This window comes from Myotis nattereri (genome assembly GCF_964212035.1).
Source record: "Myotis nattereri genome assembly, chromosome: 9".
Classification (NCBI taxonomy): domain Eukaryota; kingdom Metazoa; phylum Chordata; class Mammalia; order Chiroptera; family Vespertilionidae; genus Myotis; species Myotis nattereri.
In genome coordinates this window covers 44,480,151-44,502,759 of record NC_138084.1, presented here as the reverse complement: position 1 = coordinate 44,502,759, position 22,609 = coordinate 44,480,151, and the positions used below count along the sequence as shown (strand labels likewise).

At 37.0% G+C, this 22,609-nt stretch overlaps 1 protein-coding gene across 1 annotated transcript in view; it reads right to left on the bottom strand.

The window, feature by feature from the left end:
• Positions 1-22,609, bottom strand: part of RNF169 (ring finger protein 169) — a 59,772-nt gene that overhangs the window by 13,782 nt on the left and 23,381 nt on the right. The window contains exons 3-4 of the mRNA XM_081099156.1: positions 8,384-8,530; positions 2,691-2,809 (exon numbers count right to left, since the gene is read on the bottom strand). Coding sequence (XP_080955282.1) covers positions 2,691-2,809; positions 8,384-8,530 — 266 coding nt within the window. The remainder of the gene's footprint in view (positions 1-2,690; positions 2,810-8,383; positions 8,531-22,609) is intronic.

The following is a 22,609-nucleotide window of genomic DNA, read 5'->3' as shown; positions in this document are numbered from 1 at the left end:
AACTGAACTCAGCCCACAACCTTGGATATTGTTAGAAAATGAATACTGAAATCCAGAAATGTGTAATACTGATCACAAACATTTCTTAACAGTAAATTTTAAGTGAATATATTCCTATAAATTAGACCCATTGTGGCTCAATGATATAGGATAAGGATAAGGATGGGCCAAAGAGCAGGAAAAGAAGATATAGTACAGATATTCCAGAGCCACACATAATCAAAAGCACACCACACCATTAAGGCTTTGTTTTGCCCTTTAGAGAAGAATTTTCTAAGTTCCTTGATAGGCATTTCTAGGTATTGACATATTAACCTGCAACTAGCTTTAAAATAATTAATTTCAAGGGTAGACACTGGAACTGGTGATAAATAATTCATCTAATAGTCACTCCAATTAATTGGGGCAATTTGGCCTTGGCATCATATTTGGATATTAATAAAAACATTTCCAAGTCATTCTAAATTGTGAGATACAGCTTAATCACAGATTGGCTAAAACAACATTTATTTGTTTCAGGAAGTATTTATTGTGACTTGATTGGAAGAATGGCATGACCTTTATCTCTTTTCAGTAGATCCCCCTTATAATCAGTAAGATATGCCTGCTATGAATGGGGGGCGGGGGGGTCCATATACATAATCAGCAGCTGACAATTCTTAGTCAAGCAATCTTTAACTTTAGGGGGATCTATAGTTAACTCATATACACAAAGCACGCGTTTCATCTTCATCATAAGTGTAAAGTACAGTGGCTTACATCTCACATCCTACCTATTGGGTCCTAATGGCATCAGTCCAGCCTAAGTGACAACCATACAGTGTCCGTTCAACAAGTAAGTGAGGGAATAAATATTCTAGGAAAGGGCCTTCCTGGAACAAAGAGTTACCATTACTAGAGAAGGGAAGGCATTTAAGGGAAGGGGAAGGGGAAGTGACTTTTACTCTCAGAAATAACAGGAACTCAGACTATTCTAAAAGAATATATACAAGCTAGCGGCCCGGTGCATGAAATTCGTGCAGGGGTGGGGGGTGGGGGTGGGGGGTTGGTCCCCTCAGCCCAGCCTACACCCTCTCCAATCTGGGACCAACCTCAGGGGATGTCCGACTGCCAGGGATTGGGCCTAAACCGGCAGTCAGACATCCCTCTCACAATCTAGGACAGGGGTGGGCAAACTTTTTGACTCGAGGCCACAATGGGTTCTTAAACTGGACCGGAGGGCCGGAACAAAAGCATGGATGGAGTGTTTGCGTGAACTAATATAAATTCAAAGTAAACATCATTACGTAAAAGGGTACGGTCTTTTTTTTCAATAGTTTTATTCATTTCAAACGGGCCGGATCGGGCCCACGGGCCGTAGTTTGCCCACGGCTGATCTAGGACCTCTAGCTCCTAACTGCCCCCACCCCCCGCCAACCTGATCACCCCTAACCACCTCTGCCTGCTGGTCTGATCACCCCTAACTGCCCCCCTGCCAGCCTGGTCACCCCCAACTGCCCCACTCTGCCGGCCTGATCACCCCTAACTGCCCCACCCACTGGCCTGGTCGCCCCTTACTGCCCCCCCTGCTGGCCTGGTCACCCCCAACTGTCCCCCCTCCCCCCCCCCCGCCCCGCACGCCTGGTCGCCCCACACAGCCTGCTGTTCAGCCGTTTGGTCATCCCTCACCAACCCCCCTGCTGGCCTGGTCGCCCCACGCAGCCTGCTGTTCGGTTGTCCGTCCGGTTGTTTCGGTTGTGACGGCCCCTGGCTTTTTATATATTAGAATAGGATTCAGATACAAAAACTACATCAGCGATCACAATAGTACATATTTCATAACATTCTTAAATATCGTAGCTTTTTAGGTCATATTTATTAGTGACTAGCTATAAAAAGCCTTCAAATAAAAAGGGTCCAGGTGTATGTCCACAGGGGCAGCAAGAGAGATCTACTTCACAGTGCTGCTGGGAGGGAAGAGAGGAAGAGTAGAAGTAAAGGTGAGCAATGCCAGCTTTAAACAAAAAAAAGAGATTACAAAATAAGTAATGATTGTCTTTATCTTTATATTAAAACAAATCATGTCATGTAGTAGCTGCTCACAAATGAATGATTCCTCTATTTGTTCTTCCTTCCTTCTTTCCTTCCTTCCTTCCTTCTTTCCTTCCTTCCTCCATCCATCCAAACCGGCATTTTTCCCCAATCATCCAACATCCAATTCAATTACTCCCTCTTCCTCCCACGGGCCTGCAACATCTAAAGGATCAAGAGGTTCCTTTGGCAAGGTATTAAAAACTTTCCAGCAGTTTTCCCTCTTGAAACCTATCACGATATATTTTAGTTCTAGGCATTGAAAATAAAATCAACTCTGGTCTTCCTACTAAGAGAAAAAAGTCCACAGAGAGAATAGAGGACACCGTCAGCTGAGGAAGGCTGCATTGTTTCTTCCAGGATGGAAAGTTCACACTTTGCAGCAGAGCAGTTAGCACAGTCTTATCTTGAGGATACCAGAAATGGGTGAGATTCATTTTCTTTAAAAATTCAGGTCAGCCCCTTGTCCCTCAACCATATTTGAAAACCAGTTCCCACCTCTTTTCCCCACTCCCACCTCTCCCAAAGTGGCTACCACAAATACTTTTGCTCCCCCAGTCCCTTTTGCCCCATACCCCAAAATGAAAGAACCCTGACTGAATTCAGCATCAGCCTCTTACCCTGCCAGGAAAGCTAAGGAGTAGGAGCTGTTCTTAGAAACAAATGCAGAGCGATGTGTCTGTGCCATCTTGCCTCGGGAAGGTTCTTCATTCTCTGAATCTGAGAGACGCGCAGGGCACTGGCAGGAGAGAAGGGAAATAACAGTGTCCATTTGGGGTTCCCATTGATTCTCCCATAGCTACTGTTTCAAATCTCTCCATTATGTCACTTCTACCTGAGCTCCAATCTATGTTTGTGTTTCCAACTGCCTCCTGGAGATCCCAATCTGGATATCCCAAATGTAGCTCAAACTTAATATATCCAAAATCAAACTATTTATCTTCTTTAAGCCACACTACCAACCCAGCTGGAAGCCTCAATGTCATCTATGACTCTTTTCTTTCCCTTTCTTTGAGGAAATAATAAATTATATAGAGGTTTTGAGTACCCCAACATTTCAAAATATTGTTTCATTTACTGTTTATATCAACTCTATTGAGAGGGGATTATTAGCTGTATTTTACAGATGGAAAGCTGAGGCTCAGAGCAGTTGATTTGCCTGGGATTGTAGAGTTAACAAGTAGCTGACACTGGTCCTTAAATCCAGAACATTTGTCTCCAAACTACCTTCATGCTATTTCCACTCTACCCCATTCTACTGCTTAACAGTGGTTCTCAACCTTGGCTGCACATTAGAATCACCTGGGAATCTTTTTAAAATCCTGATTTCTGGGCCTCATCCTCCAGAAATTCTGTTTCATTGTTATGGGGTGGGGCCACAACATTAGTAACAAAGAAACAGAATTTCCAGAGGATGAGGCCCAGAAATCAGGATTTTAAAAAGATTCCCAGGTGATTCTAATGTGCAGCCAAGGTTGAGAACCACTGTGCTAAAATGTCTCTCATCTAACTCTTCCCATGTATACTCAATTGTCATTGCCTTTCCTTAGATTCTCATCATCTTCTGCCTGGACTATTGCAATATCTACTACTGGTCTCACTCTCTTCAGCCTTCCTTCCTTCTAATCCCCTTCCTACTATCAAACACACAGAATCCTGCTTAACTATTGGTAACTTCAGGATAGAGTCTAAACACCTCAGCATAATTCAATAATCTTCAAAACTAGACTCAACTTTCTTTCATAGTTTTTCTCAAACCAGTTCCCACACAGAGAACTACTTGATTTCCAGTACAACCAAACTACTTTCTGCTCTTCACATGTACCATTATAGTCTTTCAAAACCTCTATTCTTTTGGACATGCTATTCCCTCTGCCTAATATTCCTCTTCCACATTCTCTGCCTCTAAAATACTCATTGGCCTTTCAGAGGTATCTTAAATGTCACTTTCTCTGAAAGGGCTTCCAAATATCCCTAGAGTCAGCCTTTTCCACCTTGTTGAAATTCATTCATTTACCTTTGTTTTATTTTGGAATCTTTTTTTCTTTTTATAGTCTTTTCAATTTACATTTGAAGTTTCTTTTATATGTGCCTTTTGCATTCAATATATAGTGAGTATTATTTGCCTTGTTACTCCATATGAAAGTCTTTTTAGAGGGAGAAAATAATCTCACTGAACTCTAGTTTCTTATTTAAGGGTCTGTCTTCTGCTTCAGACAATAAACTCTGTGAGATCAAGTGACCATCTTTTCTTTAAGAATCTCAATGCCATTGTAGAGCAGGTAAACAAAACATATGTAATCATTTAATTATTAATTATTAACAGTTATCTAATGATCAAATGACTACCAAAATGAGAGTTACAGACAGAGGCATGCAAGACATCATCTTATGGCTCAGAGTACCCTGCATTCCCCAAATGCTTTGTTATTCTCTAGGCTGACAAATACATAATACATACAATAAGCTATGTTTCCTAATAGTTAGTCTTTGAGAAATAGGATTACAGGGAAGCTTTTCAGATTTTGTAGGGTACAACTCCTTAAAGAATTCCGTTGTACAAACTGTTCACTGGAGAAACTTTTAAACAGTACTAACCCACTATACAATTTTATATAATATTCTCTTTTCAACTCTGAGAGAGAAAAAAAGCTTTGACATCTATAGACTCAACAGGGAATAAATAATGGCAATTTCTATTTAGGTGTTTCCACATAATCAATTCACTACCAAATAAAAGAATGTTCAAATCCCAGCTCTATTTCTTAACTGTCATGGTCACTGTAGGTTAGTTGTTTATCTTTCTGAGCTTCAGTTTTCTCATCTATAAAATAAAGATTGCTCCATCTACTGTTAAAAGGAGTTAGTATATTAACAAGTAGTAAGTGCTCAACAAAAGATATATTTTTATCAAATTAAATACTATTAATCTTTTAAGAAAAAAACTTTAGCATTATAATAGATATCACTAGGTTAGTTTTAATTATTGAAAAATACATTTACATTATTATAAATGATTATATAGATAGAAGGTACCGCCCCCCATCTCTCTATATTTCCATTCCCAAAAAACCTAGGACCATAAGAGAGGGAAATATTTACCTCTCATCTTTCCCTTTAGGTAAAAATAAGCCTATTGCACTACAAATTCCTAAAATGGTATAAAACATTCATAATAAAATCCCAAAGTGATATTTTTTAATTTACATAAAAAATTTAAAAGAATAATATCTAGAGTTGGCAGGATGTGAGGAAATTAGTTTAGTACTTTCTTAAACTACCAGTGGGAGTATACCTATATCCAAACTTTCTGGAGGTCATTAATAATAAGTACCAAAAGTCTTAAAAGGGACACTCCCCTTGACCTGGTCATTCCACTTCTGATAATTTATTTATTCGAAGGAACTAATCAGAATGGTGGTTTAAGATAGCAAAATATCAATAGGAGGTTAATTCATTAAATTAATTCTACTGTAAAGAATATCAAGAGACTACTAAATAAGGATGTAGATTCTTTATTTACATGGAAAAACATCCATAATTTAATAGTTTATAAGAAAAGGTTTAAGAGAGTATGCACACTGGGTTCCATTTTCTAAAAATAATATATATATATATATATATATATATATATATATTTAGTATATATGTACTTAGAAAAAGAAGTTTGGCAAGACATTTACTAAAATGTTTATATAAGTTATCTCTAGGTTGTGGGATGACAAGCAATTTTTCACTTTCTGCTTTATAATCTTTGGTATGACTATAATTGCTATACCAAATTGTTTTCCAACAATTCACATTATTATTGATATCAACTGTACCATAAAAATAATAAAATAAACACTGCCAATTTTATTTCCATTCCGAGCAAATAACAGATGATAATTTCTGATTCTGGAATAAGCACTTTCCTCCCTCCATTTGAATTCAACTTGACAAACTTACATCAAACACTTGCGATATGCAAGGTAGTGTAGGAAATATTAAATTAGTTTAAGACATTCCTATACTCAAGAAACTTACAAATCTAGTAAAGAAACACAAACACGCAAATAACCATAAGATAAGGGAGAATGAAATAAGTCCTATAAAAGTTACAAAGTAGAGGGAGGGGTGCTGGGAGGGCAGAATGGAATAGAGAGAAGTGGGAAATCCCTATAGGTTCCAGGAAAGTGACAACTTTTGAACTGGACACTGAAAGATGAATAGCCTGACAACAGGTAAGTTGGGTGACATTTCAGTGAGATGAAGATGTGAGAGCAAAGACTTTAAGGAGGGAAAATACAGAGTATATACTTGGGGGAAAGCAAATAGCTCCATTTCTTAGAGTTCTGGGATGTAAGCAAGGATGGAAATACAAGCTAAAATAATACCAAGGACCTGAATGTTGGAGTGAAGAGTTCTCACTTAATTTCTCAGGAAATACAGAGTTCCTGAAGTTTGTGAGACAGGAGTGAAATAATCAGTCCAACTCTAATCATAACACTCTCTATGTGAAATTTAATCCTTCATCTGGCTTCCCTCTAAAATCTACTTGAGCTTCTCTTTGGTCTCAATTTGAATGTAGCCTTGACTAAACTAAATGAAATTATCCATTCAACACCAAAAATTCTTAACACATATTTAAAGCAAAATTAGAGCCACTTAAAAGGCCTCAAAAATATAAAAGCATACAGAAAAATGGTAAAAATCATGAAACTCTAAAACTTGAAGTGTTCATAGGTCATATTTTATTCAATGTGTTTTTGCACACAAAATTTTCATAACTGGCTATTACCAATAAAAACAGGTCTGAGAATGTGTACTTCTTGATTCCTTTTATGATTAAAATTAGTTTTATGCAATTGATTTCTATTTCAAAGATGATAATGGAAAAAGAAAAAAAAAATCTTAGAGCAATTTCCCAGTCTTGACATGAATTAATACTAGAGATCATTTCCTGGAGAAAATCTGGATCTGGCAAGGCCAAAGCATCAGCAGGTAATCTTTCCATCCAAAGACCATAGCAGAGGAAAGCGAGCTTCTGCGCTGTTTCGCCTGTGGCCCTAATGGACTGTCCTGCTGGGGTGAAGTCACAGGCAGAATTGCAGTCTTTGGACCACAGACCATAGTTGGGGCCATTAGTCAGAAGACATACTATATGCACAAGACTATCATATATTTCATTCCTAGCCTCTCTGATAACAGTCTTTTTCCTTTTGTAGTTCCCAATAAACAGAGCATTAAGAGTACACAGCATTTTGTGTTTGTTAAACTGAATCTTTTAGAAGGCTGAAACCCTATAAAATGCAAATAGTTGTTTTTAATAATAATTAATTAATAAAAATTATTATTATTATAACTGGATTCAAAAAGCCCCACATGCTTGTTGACAATCAGCCAATACTATCAATCCAAGAAAGCTTAATTGAATTTTTTGAAATTCAGGAACAATGTTTTTGCAAAGAGTATATCAAAAGCACAGATAAATTAAGTAACCTGGCCAAAGTTATAGTCTGTTTTAATGCTGAGACCTGTTCAAGAGGCAGACTTCTGAAGCAGAGATTTTTTCACCTCTATTCTGCTATACTGTCTGTCTCTATATATGGTAAAGCTCTATTAATTCTGGTTAATTAGAAAGATAACGAAAATACTAACAAGCCTGAATCATAAAATAGTTTAAAAGATACAACTCTATAGATATGTTAAGCACATACAGAAAGCGATAAAAGATGTCCAATCCAATAAAACTTACTAAAGAAAAAACTCAATTATAATTACCCATTTGAGCTAATCAGTGGACCCTGCAAAAGTACTTTAAATATACCACTTATAACCTTTTCCAGTAATTTTCTTGGTAAATAAGTAATGAAAAAATTTCAGGCAAGATTTAGCTCAATTAAAAGTCTAATTAGGTTAAATTTAAACTATGTAATCTAATACCTTATTCCTAGTACTGTGCTGTTTAGAATAAAGAATACAGGGAAATTCAAGCTTTAACGAAATCTAATAGAAGATATAAGACATACAAAACTCAAATATGAAGCAACACAAGTCAAAATATGTACAAAATTTACCACAAGTAGTCTACTGCACTAGGTTTTCCCTTTCTCCATTTTCTCCCACCGTCCGCTTAATCTTTCTACACAAGTGTCGTTGTCCCATTCATAAATTACCTTCTCCAGCTCTCGTCTGGACACCAAATTCTCACAACACGTAAACTGCACAGCCAGAGACTATTCGTTCACCAGCACAGGCCTTTCAGATCCCTGTCACCTGCGCTAATTGCTGATGTTGAGGCAGATGTCCATCAAGACAGTGATGTACTTACAAGCTCCGGATTGGTTTTCAGTACCAATGGCTCATCTCTTCTTTTCTGTTCGTCCATTTTCCTTTTCCCTGTTTCTGTGTCCTCTGGTAACAGCTTGTGGATTTTATCTTCGGAAGTTTTCTCCTCTTGTAACTTTTCTTCTTTTAGCTAAAAATACAAATCACACTGAGACAGTAGAATTTTAGGCAACTATAAACTTAAAAATATCTTTTCCTCAGTAGTCTATTAGAACAAACATCACATGGCAGTTTTGAGACTATTTTCCTTATTGGATATAAAACCCTCTTAATTTTTAATTAAGTTAGTTTTTACTTGACTCTTGCCAAGCATACACTTCATGGCTTAAGATTTAACTGCTCTGCATTCTTGAGCAATATGAAACCATACAAGCTAGTACACAATCAAAAAATAAAGTTTATTCATTTAGTTAAAAGAGGCTGAATATAAAAACCTTCTTATTCCCATAAACCAGATGGAAGTGTACTGGGCCAGGAGAACAACAGAGATAGAGGCCACAGAGGGTCAGAGAAGCTGGGCAAGGCAAAATGGGTCTTTAGGCCTAGTAGCAACAGGAAAAATGACTTTGTCACAGTTCCAATGTCCTACAATTTGTGCTATTAACCTTGCAGTTCAGAGAATAGGTCAAGACACATGACTTACAAAGAAATTTAAGGCAGAGGTATCTGCTCCTCATTTGGGAGAGGTAGCATGGCATTATGAAAATAAGATGGGCTTTGGGATAACATGGGTTCTAATGGTTCTGCCACTTATTTACCAGCTAGATGATCTTTGGCAAATGAACCATCATATGCTCACCTGCATTACAGATAATGCTGCCCTGGCCGGTTTTTTTCAGTGGTTAGAGCATCGGCACACAGACTGAAGGGTTGTAGGTTTAATTCCAGTCAAGGGCATGCCCCTCGGTTGCAGGCTCGATCCCCAGCCCAGGTTGGAGTTTGTGCAAGAAGCAACCAATTGATGTATCTCTCTCACATCTATTTCCCTCTCTCTGTGTTTCTACCTCTCCCTTCCACTCTCTCTAAAAAATCAATGGAAAAATATCCTCTTAAAAAAACAGATGTTACTTACTTTACAGATATAGTTTGAAGAAGTAGATGAGAATAAAGTACTTAGTGTTGTGTCTTGCTGTGTACTTACAGTACATCAAGAGTTTCCTTCCCTAATCTCCTTTTTATTCTATTTTCGCTGCCCAGGGTTTTAATAAGATTTAAATGACAATGTATATCAAAGCAATTACAGGGTACTAATATTTTTAACATACTTGCAAAAAAAAAATAAAACTAAAGAATAAATATTTTTTTTTTTATATTTTATTGATTTTTTTACAGAGAGGAAGGGAGAGAGATAGAGAGTTAGAAACATTGATGAGAGAGAAACACCGATCAGCTGCCTCCCGCACATCTCCCACCGGGGATGCGCCCGCAACCCTGGCACATGCCCTTGACCGGAATCGAACCCGGGACCCTTCAGTCCGCAGGCCGACGCTCTATCCACTGAGCCAAACCGGTTTCGGCAAGAATAAATATTTTTCATTGGCTGTTACCTCAGTGTTAAAAAAAACAATAAAGATTTAGTTTTATCTTCCTAATTTCTTTAGGTCTGATTCCTACAAGTCTGAACTAGTCTTTAACACACTGAGTCTAATTCAAGGTGATAAATATTAAAAGAACACCATACACAATGTTGTATCAGGAGATTTGAATGAAATAATGTACTCCCAACTCTTCCAAAGTCAAACAAGAACACACGAGGAAGAGAAGCAAATCCATATCCAGAGAGAAAGCAATCATAAGCAATGCTAACTGCCCATGTGAATGATCAATGTTGATGATCTTATATGAGAAATTCTTGTTCAACAATTTGACCACAGGCTACCCACAGGGGCATTTTACTTTAAGAGGATAAAGAGGAAGACTGGCGCAAAAGAGAACAGGTTTTAGCATCATAATAATTATCACTTACTGAACTCTACGTGCCAGGTGCTGGGCTTCCTCACTTAAGAAAACTAATGTTTAAGAGTTGGTAATGTGTTCAAATTCACAGTCAGAGCCCTAGAGCTGGAATTCAAATCTAGGTTTATCTCAGTGGTTCTCAACCAATGATTTTACCTCTCAAGGCACACCTGGCAATGTCTGGAGACACTTTGGTTACAACTTAGGGGTGGAGTGTGTGTGCTACTGTCATCTAGTGTCTTGAGGCCAAAGGCTGCTACTAAACATCCTAAATGCACACGATAGCCCCCAATAATATATACATACACAGAAGTTACAATTTTTTAAAAACTAAGTATTAAATTTCCTTTAATATGTTTTAGTGTTAATGTGTTTAGTGTGTAATGGTATTTACATACTATGCCCGCCTATAGCTTTAAATATGTGTTTTAGAATGTATCCTTATGGCTCCTAACAATGTTTATCTCTTCTCTCAAAGTTTTTGACAACAGCCTTGTGTTGCTGGCAAAACCACCTTTTCAATGCAGTGCTGAGTCTCTGCTAACATAGCATTGTCTTAGCAAAACTAAAAATTTACACAGTTGAAAAACCCATATACCCATTTAAATCTTCACAAGATCATGTTGGCGTTTTCTCTATGCTGGGTTCTGTAGAAGTTATTTTTTTGTCCTTTTGGTGGTTATTTATAAGGACTTGAGAACTCAGTCTCTAGGAAAGAATTTTTATACTCACGGAAAATGACTCTGGAGTGTCAGAAAGCAGCATATAAACTTGAGTAAGACATATCAATAGCTGTTGTTTATTAAACTCTTCTATGTTCCAGGTATTATGTTTATAGAGCTTACCTCATTTAATCGTTAAGGGCTCTGTTTGTATATATCATTATCATTTCATAGACACAAAAAAGTAATACTCAGTATTTCCCAACGTCACCATGATTGAAGAACTTGAATTTTATAGTAAACCACTGGTTTCAGATACCAGGGAGTCTCAACCACAGCATGACTGGCATTTGGGGTTAGATAACTCTCTGCTATGGGGCGGGGGGATTGAGCAGAGTCTAATAAGAAGGTTTATGCATGAATACTGGCCCAATCATTGGCTACCAAGGACAAAATGAGAAACTCTATCAACTGTATCTCAAAACTGTCAGTCTGAAGTGAGAAAAAGGAAAACATGTACCTATTGACTCCCACCTGCCAATAACCAAAGTTTGCTCCACAGTGTTAAACACCCCTCACATTGGCTTGTACAGCTTAAGTTCCCAAGGTAGGTACCACAGCTCCTACAAGAGAAAAGCCCTACAGCTAAAAGCAGGAAGCAAGCAGCTAGCCCCTGAACAAGATCTCAGGTTGCACCAAAGAGAAGCTGCCTACTTCTGTAAGTGGAATGATTTTTATTGCTTCCTTTTTTAGATGCTAATTACTAGAGAAAAACTATTGACTTTTGTACATTAATCTCATCCCCAGTCACACTACCAAGAATACCATGAAAATTTTCCTGAAAATGGCTTCACTTTGCCCTTACATTTAAAAATAAACTTTAACAAATCAAAGTATTATACAGTACACAGAAAAGTACACAAATCATAAATGTAAGGCGTGGTAAATTATATAAAATAAGCATATCCACATAACCATCACCCAGATCAAGAAATGGTATATTACCAGTACCTCTTGTGCCTACTCCTCACCCAAAAGTAACCACAATCCCAGCTTCCAACACCAAAAAAAATAAAAAAAAATCGTTTTACCTATTTCTGAATTTTACATAAGTGGAATCATATATGCATTATTTCTGTCTTTCTTCAGTCAACATACTGTTTGTAAGATTCATCCATGTAAGGTACATATAGTTTGTTCTTTCTCATTGTTTTATAGTATTCTATTGTTTGCCTACAAAACAATTAACTATTCTACTGTTAATGTATATTTGAGTAATTACTAGTTTTTGGCTATTAACACTTAAACCGCTATGACATTTTTGAATATCTATCCTGATACTCATACTGTTCTGTGGGGGTATATTCTAGAACAGATACTATTTACTCATCAGGTATGGGTATGCTGCCATGGTTGTCCAAACTGGCACAAATTACACTCTTTTTTTTTTTTTAATATATTTTATTGATTTTTTACAGAGAGGAAGGGAGAGAGATAGAGAGTTAGAAACATCGATGAGAGAAACATCGATCAGCTGCCTCCTGCACATCTCCCACCGGAGATGTGCCCGCAACCCAGGTACATGCCCTTGACCGGAATCGAACCCGGGACCCTTCAGTCCGCAGGCTGACGCTCTATCCACTGAGCCAAACCGGTTTCGGCACAAATTACACTCTTACCCTCCAAAGTAGCAGAATGACAGTTGCTCTCAGCCTATTTGTCTATTTCAGACATTCCAATAAGTATATATATTAGTGCATTATGAATTCAATTTGCATTTCTCTTCTAAAGATGTAGAGGAGTTTTTCATGTTTACTGTTTGGAAATCCTCTTTCACACACTGCCTACTCACGTTGTTGCCCTTTTTTCTTTTGCATATTTGGGTTCCCCCCTAGTAATTTGTAGGAGCTATTTATATATTTTTGGACCCTTATCTTCAGTTTCACTGTCTGCAGCTTTAGTTACCTGCAGTCAACAATGGTCTAAAAATATTAAATGGAAAATTCCAGAAACAATTCATAAGTTTTAAATGTTGTGTGGTGCTGAGTAGCGCAATGAAACCTCACACTTTCCTGCTCCATCCCATCCCAAGGCGTGAATCATCCCTTCGTCCAGCAGATCCACATTGTGCATGCTCCCCGCCGTTGGTCACCTAGTAGCTATCATCTTGGCTTTCAGATCAGCTGTCATGGTATCACGGTGTTTGCGTTCAAGTAACCCTTATCCTCTCTAATAAAGAGCTAACATGCAAATGGTCATCATGCCATCACACCGTCACGCTGTCACGCCGGGGCCGGGGGACCTGAGGCAATGTCCCCCACCCGGCGCCAGGCCGGGGGACATGAGGCTGCGCCCCCCCGCCTGGCGGGGCTTGACAGGGGACCTGAGGCTGCGCACCCCCACCCTGCGGTGCTTGACAGGGGTGGGGCCGGCTGGGTCTGGGTCTCGCACGATTTCAAGGCTCGCGCGGGTGGGCGGGGACTTGACTCTGGGTCCCGTGGCACACCCCAGACTCTGACAGGAGGGAGATTTTCATATACATTTTACTAATTTTCTTTCATCTCTGACACTTCTATTATAAAGGGCAAATAGCAATATTAAAATATTTCCTCCAATTCCCTTTTAATGTGCATGAATTTTGTGCACTGGGTCACTAGTTTTATTATAATTGCTCTATTTTAACACTAGTTATTGTTGTTAATCTCTTACTGTGCCCAATTTATGAATTAAACTTTTTCATAGGTGTGTATACATAGAAAAAAATATAGTATATGTACGGTTCAGTACTATATGCTGTTTCAGGCGTCCACTGGGGGGGTCTTGGAACATATCCTCAACAAGTAAGGGGTACCATTATACAAAAGAAATGTATGTATTTATGTATGTGTGTGTTCATATACCTTTTCCCCCTAATACAGTAGCTTGCCTTTTTTACTCTTTTAGTAGTATCTTTTGAAGACACCAAGTTCCAGGTCTTAATGAAGTTTAACATTAGTGTTTTTATATCCTCTTTAAGAAAGTCTCCTATGTTATCTTTAAGGAGCTTATTATTTGAACTTTCACATTTAAATCTACAATCTACTTAGAATTATTTTTTTAAAATCAACTATGCTAAGGCATACTCTACATATAATAAAATGAACACTTACAGAATGTATATACCTCAATGAGTTTTGATAAATGAATGTATCTATGTAACCACCTCCCTAATCAAGATATAGAACATTTAAAAAATTTTTAATTTTTTTTATTGATTTCAGCAAAGAAGGGAGAAGTAGACAGAGACAGAAACGTCAATGATGAGAGAGAATCATTGATCAGCTGCCTCCTGCTCAGCCCTCACTGGGGATTAAGTCCACAATCTGGGCATGTGGCCTGACCAGGAATCGGACTGTGACCTTCTGGTTCATAGGTTGATGTTCAACCACTGAGCAACACCGGCTGGGCACTATAGAACATTTTTACCACACAAGAAAGTTCCTTCAAACCAACTAGCAATCAATCTCCCACCTCATTCAGCCCTAGGCACCCCCTAATCTGATGACTATGACTACAGATTAGTTTTGCCTATTATAAAATCACACAGCATATATTCCTTTGTATCAGGTTTTATTCACTCAGCATATCTTTAAGATTCATCCACAATACTGAATTTATTATTAAGACATTCCTTTTGTGGATGAGTTATATTCCATTGTATAAATGTACCACAATTTGTTTATCCATTCAAGTGTTGGACATGTGGGTTGCATTTAATTTTGGGTTACTATGAATAAAGTTGCTATGAACATTCATGTCTTGTGGACAGATGTTTCTATTTTGCTTGGTTAAATATCTACAAGTGGAATTGCTAGATCGCACAGTAAGTATATGTTTAAATTTATAAAGCAACTGCCAAAATGTTTCCCATGGTGGATATACCACTTTACTGGCATACCTCAGAGATACTGCAGGTTTGGTTCCAGACCACCACAATAAAGTGAGTATCACAATAAAGCAAGTTCTAATGTTTTTGCTGGTGGAGAGTCTTGCCTTCAATTAAAAAAAAATGCAATATCTGTGAAGCACAATAAAGCGTAGTGCAATAAAATGAGTTATGCGTGTTTACTGTCACCAGCAATGCATTGTGACAGAACTATATTCTGTTCCGCTGATCTATATGTCTTTTCCTTATGCCAATATCATACTGTCTCAATGACTAGCTTTATATGTGTCTTGAAATCTGGTAGTAAAGTCCTCCAAAAACACAGTCACAATTCACAGACAACATAATCCATGTAGAAAATCTACTAGAACCTACAAAAGGCTACTAGAACCACTAAATGATTTTAGCATGGCAGTAGGATAAAATATAAAAATCAACTGTATTTATATACTTGCATGAACAATTAAAAATTTTAAATGCCATTTATAGTAACCTTGAAAATATGAAACACTTAAGATAAATCTGACAGAAGATATGGAAACTGAAAACCACAAAACACTGAAATTAAAGGAGCCCTAAATAAATAAAAGGATATATATACCATGTTGGTGGGTCTGAAGATTCAATATTATTGAGATGTCAATTCTCCCCAAATTGATCTGTTGATTCAATGTAATTACAATCAAAATCCCAGCAGGCATTTTTGTACAAATTGACAAGTCAATACTAAAGTTCAGATGGATATACAGAGAACCAAGAATAAGCAAAATAACTTTGAAAAAGAAGAACAAAGAGGATTAACACTACCAGATTTCAAGACTTATTATAAAGCTATAAGAGTCAAAACAGCATAGTATTGGTGTAAAAAACAAACAGATCAATGGTACAAACAGAATATAGAGCTTAAACTCACAAATACATGGATGACTGGTTTTTAACAAAGGTGAAAAGAAAATCCAATCGAGAAAGGAGTCTTCTCAACAAATGGTGCTAGAACAACTAAGACATCCATATGCACAAAAAGGAACTTGGATCTATTCCCCAGGCCAGACATCAGAATTAAGTTAAAATGAATTATGGACCTAAACATAAAGCCTCAAACTCTGAAACTTCTAGAGGAAAACATAGGAGAAAATCTTTGTGGTTTTGAGCTGGACAAAGCATTCTTAGAAAAAAATTTATAAACTTATGCACTCTAATTCTGAAAGTTAAAAACTTCTGCTCTTCAAAAGACTACAAGAGAATGAAATGACTGACACTGGGAGAAAAACATTTGCAAAGCATCTCCCTGATAAAAGACTTGTATCCAGAATATATAAAGATCTCTCAAAATACACAATCCACTTTTTAAAAAAAGAGCAAAAGGTATGAACGAACATTAAACCAAAGAAAATATACAGAAGGCAAACACATGAAAGATGTTCAACATCATTAGACATTAGGAAAATGTAAAGTTAAACCAGAATGAGATACCACTACACACCAATTAGAATTGCTACAATTAAAAAGACTGACCATGACAAATATTGGCGATGAGAGAAACTAGAACTTTCATACACTTTGGAAAAGTTTGGCAGTTTCTTTAAAAAAGAAAATCATTTTGGAAAAGTTTGGCAGTTTCTTTAAAAAAAATGAAACTTACACCTAACATATAATTTAATGATTTTACACCTAAGTATTTACCTAAGAGAAAACAAATTACATATCTATACAAGGACTTGTACAGGAATGTTCATAGGAAGCTTTATTTATAATAGTCAAGAACTGAAAACAACCCAAATGCCTATCAACAGGCAAATAGAGAAACAAACTGACAAAACCAGACAGTGAAATACTACTCATCAATAAAAAAGACTAAACCATTGATACATGCAACAAAGTGAATGAATTTCAAAATAATTATGGCTGAGTGAAAAAGCCAAATAGAAAAGCATAAGCAACATCACAATACAAAAGAGAGATAAATTGGACTTCATAAAAACTAAAAACTTTTGTGCACAGAGCCTTAACAAAAAATGAAAAGACGACCCACAGAATATAAGAAAATATCTGCAAATCATATATACATCTGATAAAGATTAATATGCATACTACATAAAGAACTCTTAACAATTCACCATAAAGACAACCCAATTCAAAACTGAGCAAAGGACTTGAATAGACACATCTCCAAAGAAGAAATACAAATGCTCAATAGCACATAAAAGATGCTCACCATCACTGTTCATTAGGGAAATACAAATCAAAACCATAATGAGATACCCACTGGATGACTATTTAAAAAAAGAAAAGAAAGCCAAACCGGTTTGGCTCAGTGGATAGAGCATCAGCCTGTGGACTCAAGGGTACCAGGTTTGATCCCGGTCAGGAGCATGTACCTTGATTGCGGGCACATCCCCAGTGTGGGGTGTGTAGGAGGCAGCTGATCGATCTCTCTCATCGATGTTTCTAACTCTCTGTCCCTCTTCCTTCTTCTCTGTAAAAAATCAATAAAATATATATTTTTAAAAAATAACAAGTGCCCAGCAAGAATGTGAAAAACTGGAACCTCATACATTGCTGGTAGGTACAGCTGCTGTAGAAAACAGTTTGACGAATTCTCAAAAAATTAAACACAATTATTGTATAACCCAGCAATTCCACTCTTGGATACACACTAAAATAATTGAAAGCAGGGACTCAGACAGACAGTTGAATGCCAATGCTCATTGTAGCATTATTCACAATAGCCAAAAAGTGAAAACAACCTAAGTGTCCATCAAGAGATGAATGGATAAACAAAATTGTATGGAGTATTATTCAGCCCCATAAAAAAGAATGAATTACTAAAATATGCTACCGTATGAATGAATCTTGGAAATAGTATGCCAAGTGAAATAAGCCAGACACAAAAGGACAAATGTTGTACGATTTCACTTATATATTTAGAATAGACAAATTTATAGAAATAAAAAAATAGGTTAGAGGTTATCAGGGGCTGGGGCGGGGGGGGGGGGGCAGGAGTGGGAAGATATTGATTCAAGGGTACAGAGTTCCTGTTTGGAGTGATCAAAAACTTTTGGAAAAAGATAGCAGTGATGGTTGCATAACACTGTGAATGTACTTAAGGCTACTGAATTTTACACTTAAAATAGTTAAAATGTCAATTTTTTTTAACGATCTTAACTTTATTCTTTCACAGAATTTTAGAATTCTGCTTTGATATAAACAGGAAAAATAAAGCTATTTTAATTTACAAAAACTCTCCCTAATCAAATGTTTTAACAAGATATTTTATTTTATGCTAGAGATAGAAGAGGTGCAACTGCTTCTAGAAAATTCTCTAGTTTGGCTTGCAACTCGCATTGCAATGATTTGAAACTGTTCTCTAAGCCATAAAAACTATTATACTAATACAGTAATCGTATAACTACTGATCCTCTCCTCTCATAAATAAAAGAGATAAGGAAAGACAGCACATTGCAGAAATAGCCTAAATAACCTACTATTCTAATTAAATTTAATCATGCTTTTAATTTCCCAAATGTGTTATTTTCTTTAAAAAGCACATTACTTGATAAAATTGTTTTTCCTCATCTGGGTAGTTGTAAGTAGCAAAAGGAAAAAACCAACCATATTTAACATTTTTAGATTTTGAGCATCCTACAAAACAACTGTTCTTTCCTCCTGCAGTCAAAATTAAAACTTATTATTTTGCGTTTTCCCTTCCTGGTACTACACAACTTACCTGCTCTTAAAGATGTAGAAGATTCAGTATCTGTTTTCTGGTTCCGGAGAGAGATAATTTCAGCACATGCCATAAGTAAGCATTTCCTCAAAGATTACATAACATTTCAGAGGAAGAAAAAAATGTAGCAAAAAGAACTCTAGAAATCTTAAAATACCATTAGTTCTATCATGAGCCAGCTATACATCCTTACACAAGTTTATTCTCTTAAAAGAAGTGGCTCTGAAACTATTTAATCAACAATTAAATTCAATCAGCATTTGATGACTACCTATGTGCAAGACATTATATTAGGTGCAGTGGAGAGTTAGTGGAGAGTTAAAGAGACTAAACAAACAGATCCAACTTGAAAGATTTCACAATCTAATAGGAAAAAATATTTTTAAACAAGCAAATAACCTGCTGCTTCTGCAGTGTGACAAAACATATTTTAAATTTACCAGGTAAATATTAGCTTCTTTTAAAATAAGTAAAATTTTTTTTTAAATGGAGGGGTCAGCGGGAAGGCCAGTTAAACATTCAGCTAATGACTCATTACATAGCCATACAGATTTAAGTGAAATGCTCAAGTTTTAATAAAGTACATTATATTTTCCAGTTCATGGCAGAAAGATAACACAAGAGACGTTAAAGATACCTAAGTTCAAAGATAATTAGGTCCTAAAAGTTTACTTACCTTTAAAAAATTTCCTTCACAAAAGTCAATGTCTGCATTATAGAAACATTATTCACTTCAGTAACTCATTGACCATATCTGATTACTCTGCACTCTGGCTAAGGACTAAGAACTGCATGCTTACTACTTGAATAATTTAGCCAGCAATGGGGAGAAAATACTCCTCAAAAAAGAACCAGGGGGGAGGAGAAAAAGAAAATGGATAGGTCAGTAAACCAATTCAGAGAAAGCCTAAACCACTCATGTGATCCACAGAATTATCGAAAGCAGTTCATCTTTCCCACTACAGAAACCAGGGAGATAAGCACTCTAAGCAAACGCTGTTTTTCCCCTACCTTCAACCTTCCAGAGTCCAATGATTCAAAGACAAACTAGAGCATGCTGGATCACATGTTTCCCAACTCTAACATAAAGCAACAATTATTTAACCACGTGGTCAAAGTTGAGCACCTAACATACTGCATAAGCAGAATTACTAATGGTGTAAATAAGAAGCTTAATAAAACAAATAAATAGAATTTAAAGAGATGGAGTCAATTATTTCAAAAGATAAAAATGCCTAACAATCTCATATAGAATGGAAACATAAAATGAAATCAATATTAAAATAATTTCTCACTGCAAATTATATTTTCATTTCAACATATTGACTGCAGACAACAATATAACAAGAATATGTGTGTGTATACATATATATATATACACATGTATTTTTTTTCAAGAATGAATAATTCCTCAAACAATAGCAAGATGGAGGACTGGGCACATGCTAATAATCTCCCTCCACTTAAAATGCCATAAAATGTCATAAAACTTTTTAATACACTACATCTAGAAAAGCACAGAAAAGCAACAAAAAAAATCATGTTATTGGCAGTCAAAATTGCAAATACCCAAAAGATGGAAATGGTTTTCAGTAAAGATTATAAACAAGCAATTCACAAATAACATATAAATGGTCAGTAAGCATAAGATGCTCCTACTCTCTAGTAATCAGAAAAATGTAAATTAAAGCAATGAGATATTTTATCCAGCAGAAAGCAAAATAGTAAAAAGAATGATAACAGTTTAGAGCACGGATTTGAAAAAAAGGGAGGCTCTCATTTATTACTGGTGAGAGAGTAAGCTGAAAAAGTCTTTTTAAAGGGTGATTTGTTGATATCCACCAAAATACAAAGTGTAAAGGCCCTTCAAATCTGCCTTTCACTTCTAGCAATCTAACCTAACAGAAGTATTTGCTCATATATGTTCATGTGTGTTCAGTGCAGTTCAATAACTTTTAAATTGGGGGAAATAAGAAACAATTTAAATGACCAATAATAATGGAATGATAAGTGAATTATGCCTCATATATACTATGAAATATTCAGGATGAAAAGTATCTATATAAAAGTCCTCCCCCGCAAAATAAAAATCATATTGTTAGTGAAAAAAGCAATGGATCATATTATTCATCAAAAATCCAAGTTTCTTTCAAGTATTTACCATCAGACTGACACACCCAAGACCCCTCTTTATGGTAGTCGCCTACCTATCTCTCTGTCCCCTAATTCACAGAAAAACTTATCATCTAAGTTTCTCTCCAACTACTTCAGTGATCATTCCTGAAGATTTCAGTATCAGTATACTCTCTCAGTTCCTTCACCTCCTAAATAAATCTTTTCTTCCCTCCTACTTCAGTTACATACTCCCATGCTCATAACCTAAACCTTGTCATGACCAATAACTAAATCTCTTCCCAGTCTCACTTTTAAGCCTCCCACATTTAGACCATCACTTCCTAGCTTTCCAGCTTTACTTGTATGCTAATAGCCTTAGTTTTACAATTCTTTACCACCATTAAAACTTTCAGTCCATGGATCATACGGCTCTTTCACTGTCCATCATGTATCTCAATTCCCTCCTTAAATAACCATGGTCCAAAAACTATAACAACTTCCTTGTATACACCTTATAGTACACTACATCTCTCCCTCCAACATATTTCTGGCAGAACCCTAACCTTGATTAACGCAACATATTCCTTATTCCAAATGTGTCCTTATTCCAAATGTGTCCTAACTGGTCTTATCTCCATTCTTGATCCATGAGGAAGAGCTGCTAGATGCCTACCCAATATCCATTCTCTCCTTCCTCAAGAAGAGAACCCTGATTCCATTTAGGAAGCTAACACACCCAGGTAAACACTCTATGCTTCCGAGCCCCCTGGCAACTACAGGAAGCCTGCAGCACTAGAATCCTATATGACAAAAGGCTAATATGCAAATTGACCAAACGGCAGAACGACCAGTCACTATGACGTGCACTGACCACCAGAGGGCAGACACTCAATGCAGGAGCTGCCCCCTAGTGATCAGTGTGCTCCCACAGGGGAACGCTGCTCAGCCAGACACCAGGCTCACTGCTGGCGAACACAGCAGCGGTGGCGGGAGCCTCTCCCACCTCCATGGCGGCGCTAAGACTTAAGCTGGCAGTTGGACATCACCCAAGGGCTTCTGGACTGTGAGAGGGCACAGGCTGGGCTGAGGGACCACCCCCCTCCCCCCGCCCCAAGTGCACGAATTTCATGCACCAGGCCTCTAAGTATAAAATAAAAGTGAAGTCACTGGTGGAGCTTTGGAGAAGGCTCTTTAAAAGGATCCAAGTCACGTGGCATCTGACTTCTGTATAGATGTGATTCTAGAGAAGGATCTGCCACTTACACCACAATGAGATAGGTACACTTGAAGATGTTGAGACAGAAAGACAAAAGGAACTTGAATCCCTGATGTCATGGAGCTGCCATATCAGTCCTAGACTGCCTAACTACAGTTTTTTGTTACTTAATAAAAATGAAACTTCTAGCCCTGGCCGGCTTGGCTCAATGGATAGAGCGTCAGCCTGCGGACTGAGGGGTCCCAGGTTCGATTCCGGCTAAGGGCACATGCCTGGGTTGCGGGCTCTATCCCCAGTGGGGGGGCGTGCAGGAGGCAGCCAATGATTCTCTCTCATCTTGATGTTTCTATCTCTCTCCTCCCTTCTTCTCTGAAATCAATTAAGAAATATATTTTAAAAAATAAAAATAAAAATAAAATAAAACTTCTAATTTGTTTGAATCATTATTTTGTGGACTCTAGTATTCACAGTAAATACAATTCCTAACTTCTTAGGCCCATTACAGCTTATTCCCCACAAAGCAACCAGAAAACTTTTAAAAGTATAAACCAGATTACTTTACTATCTTTCCATCACATTTTAAATAAATGTAGGTTCCTTACCAGGTA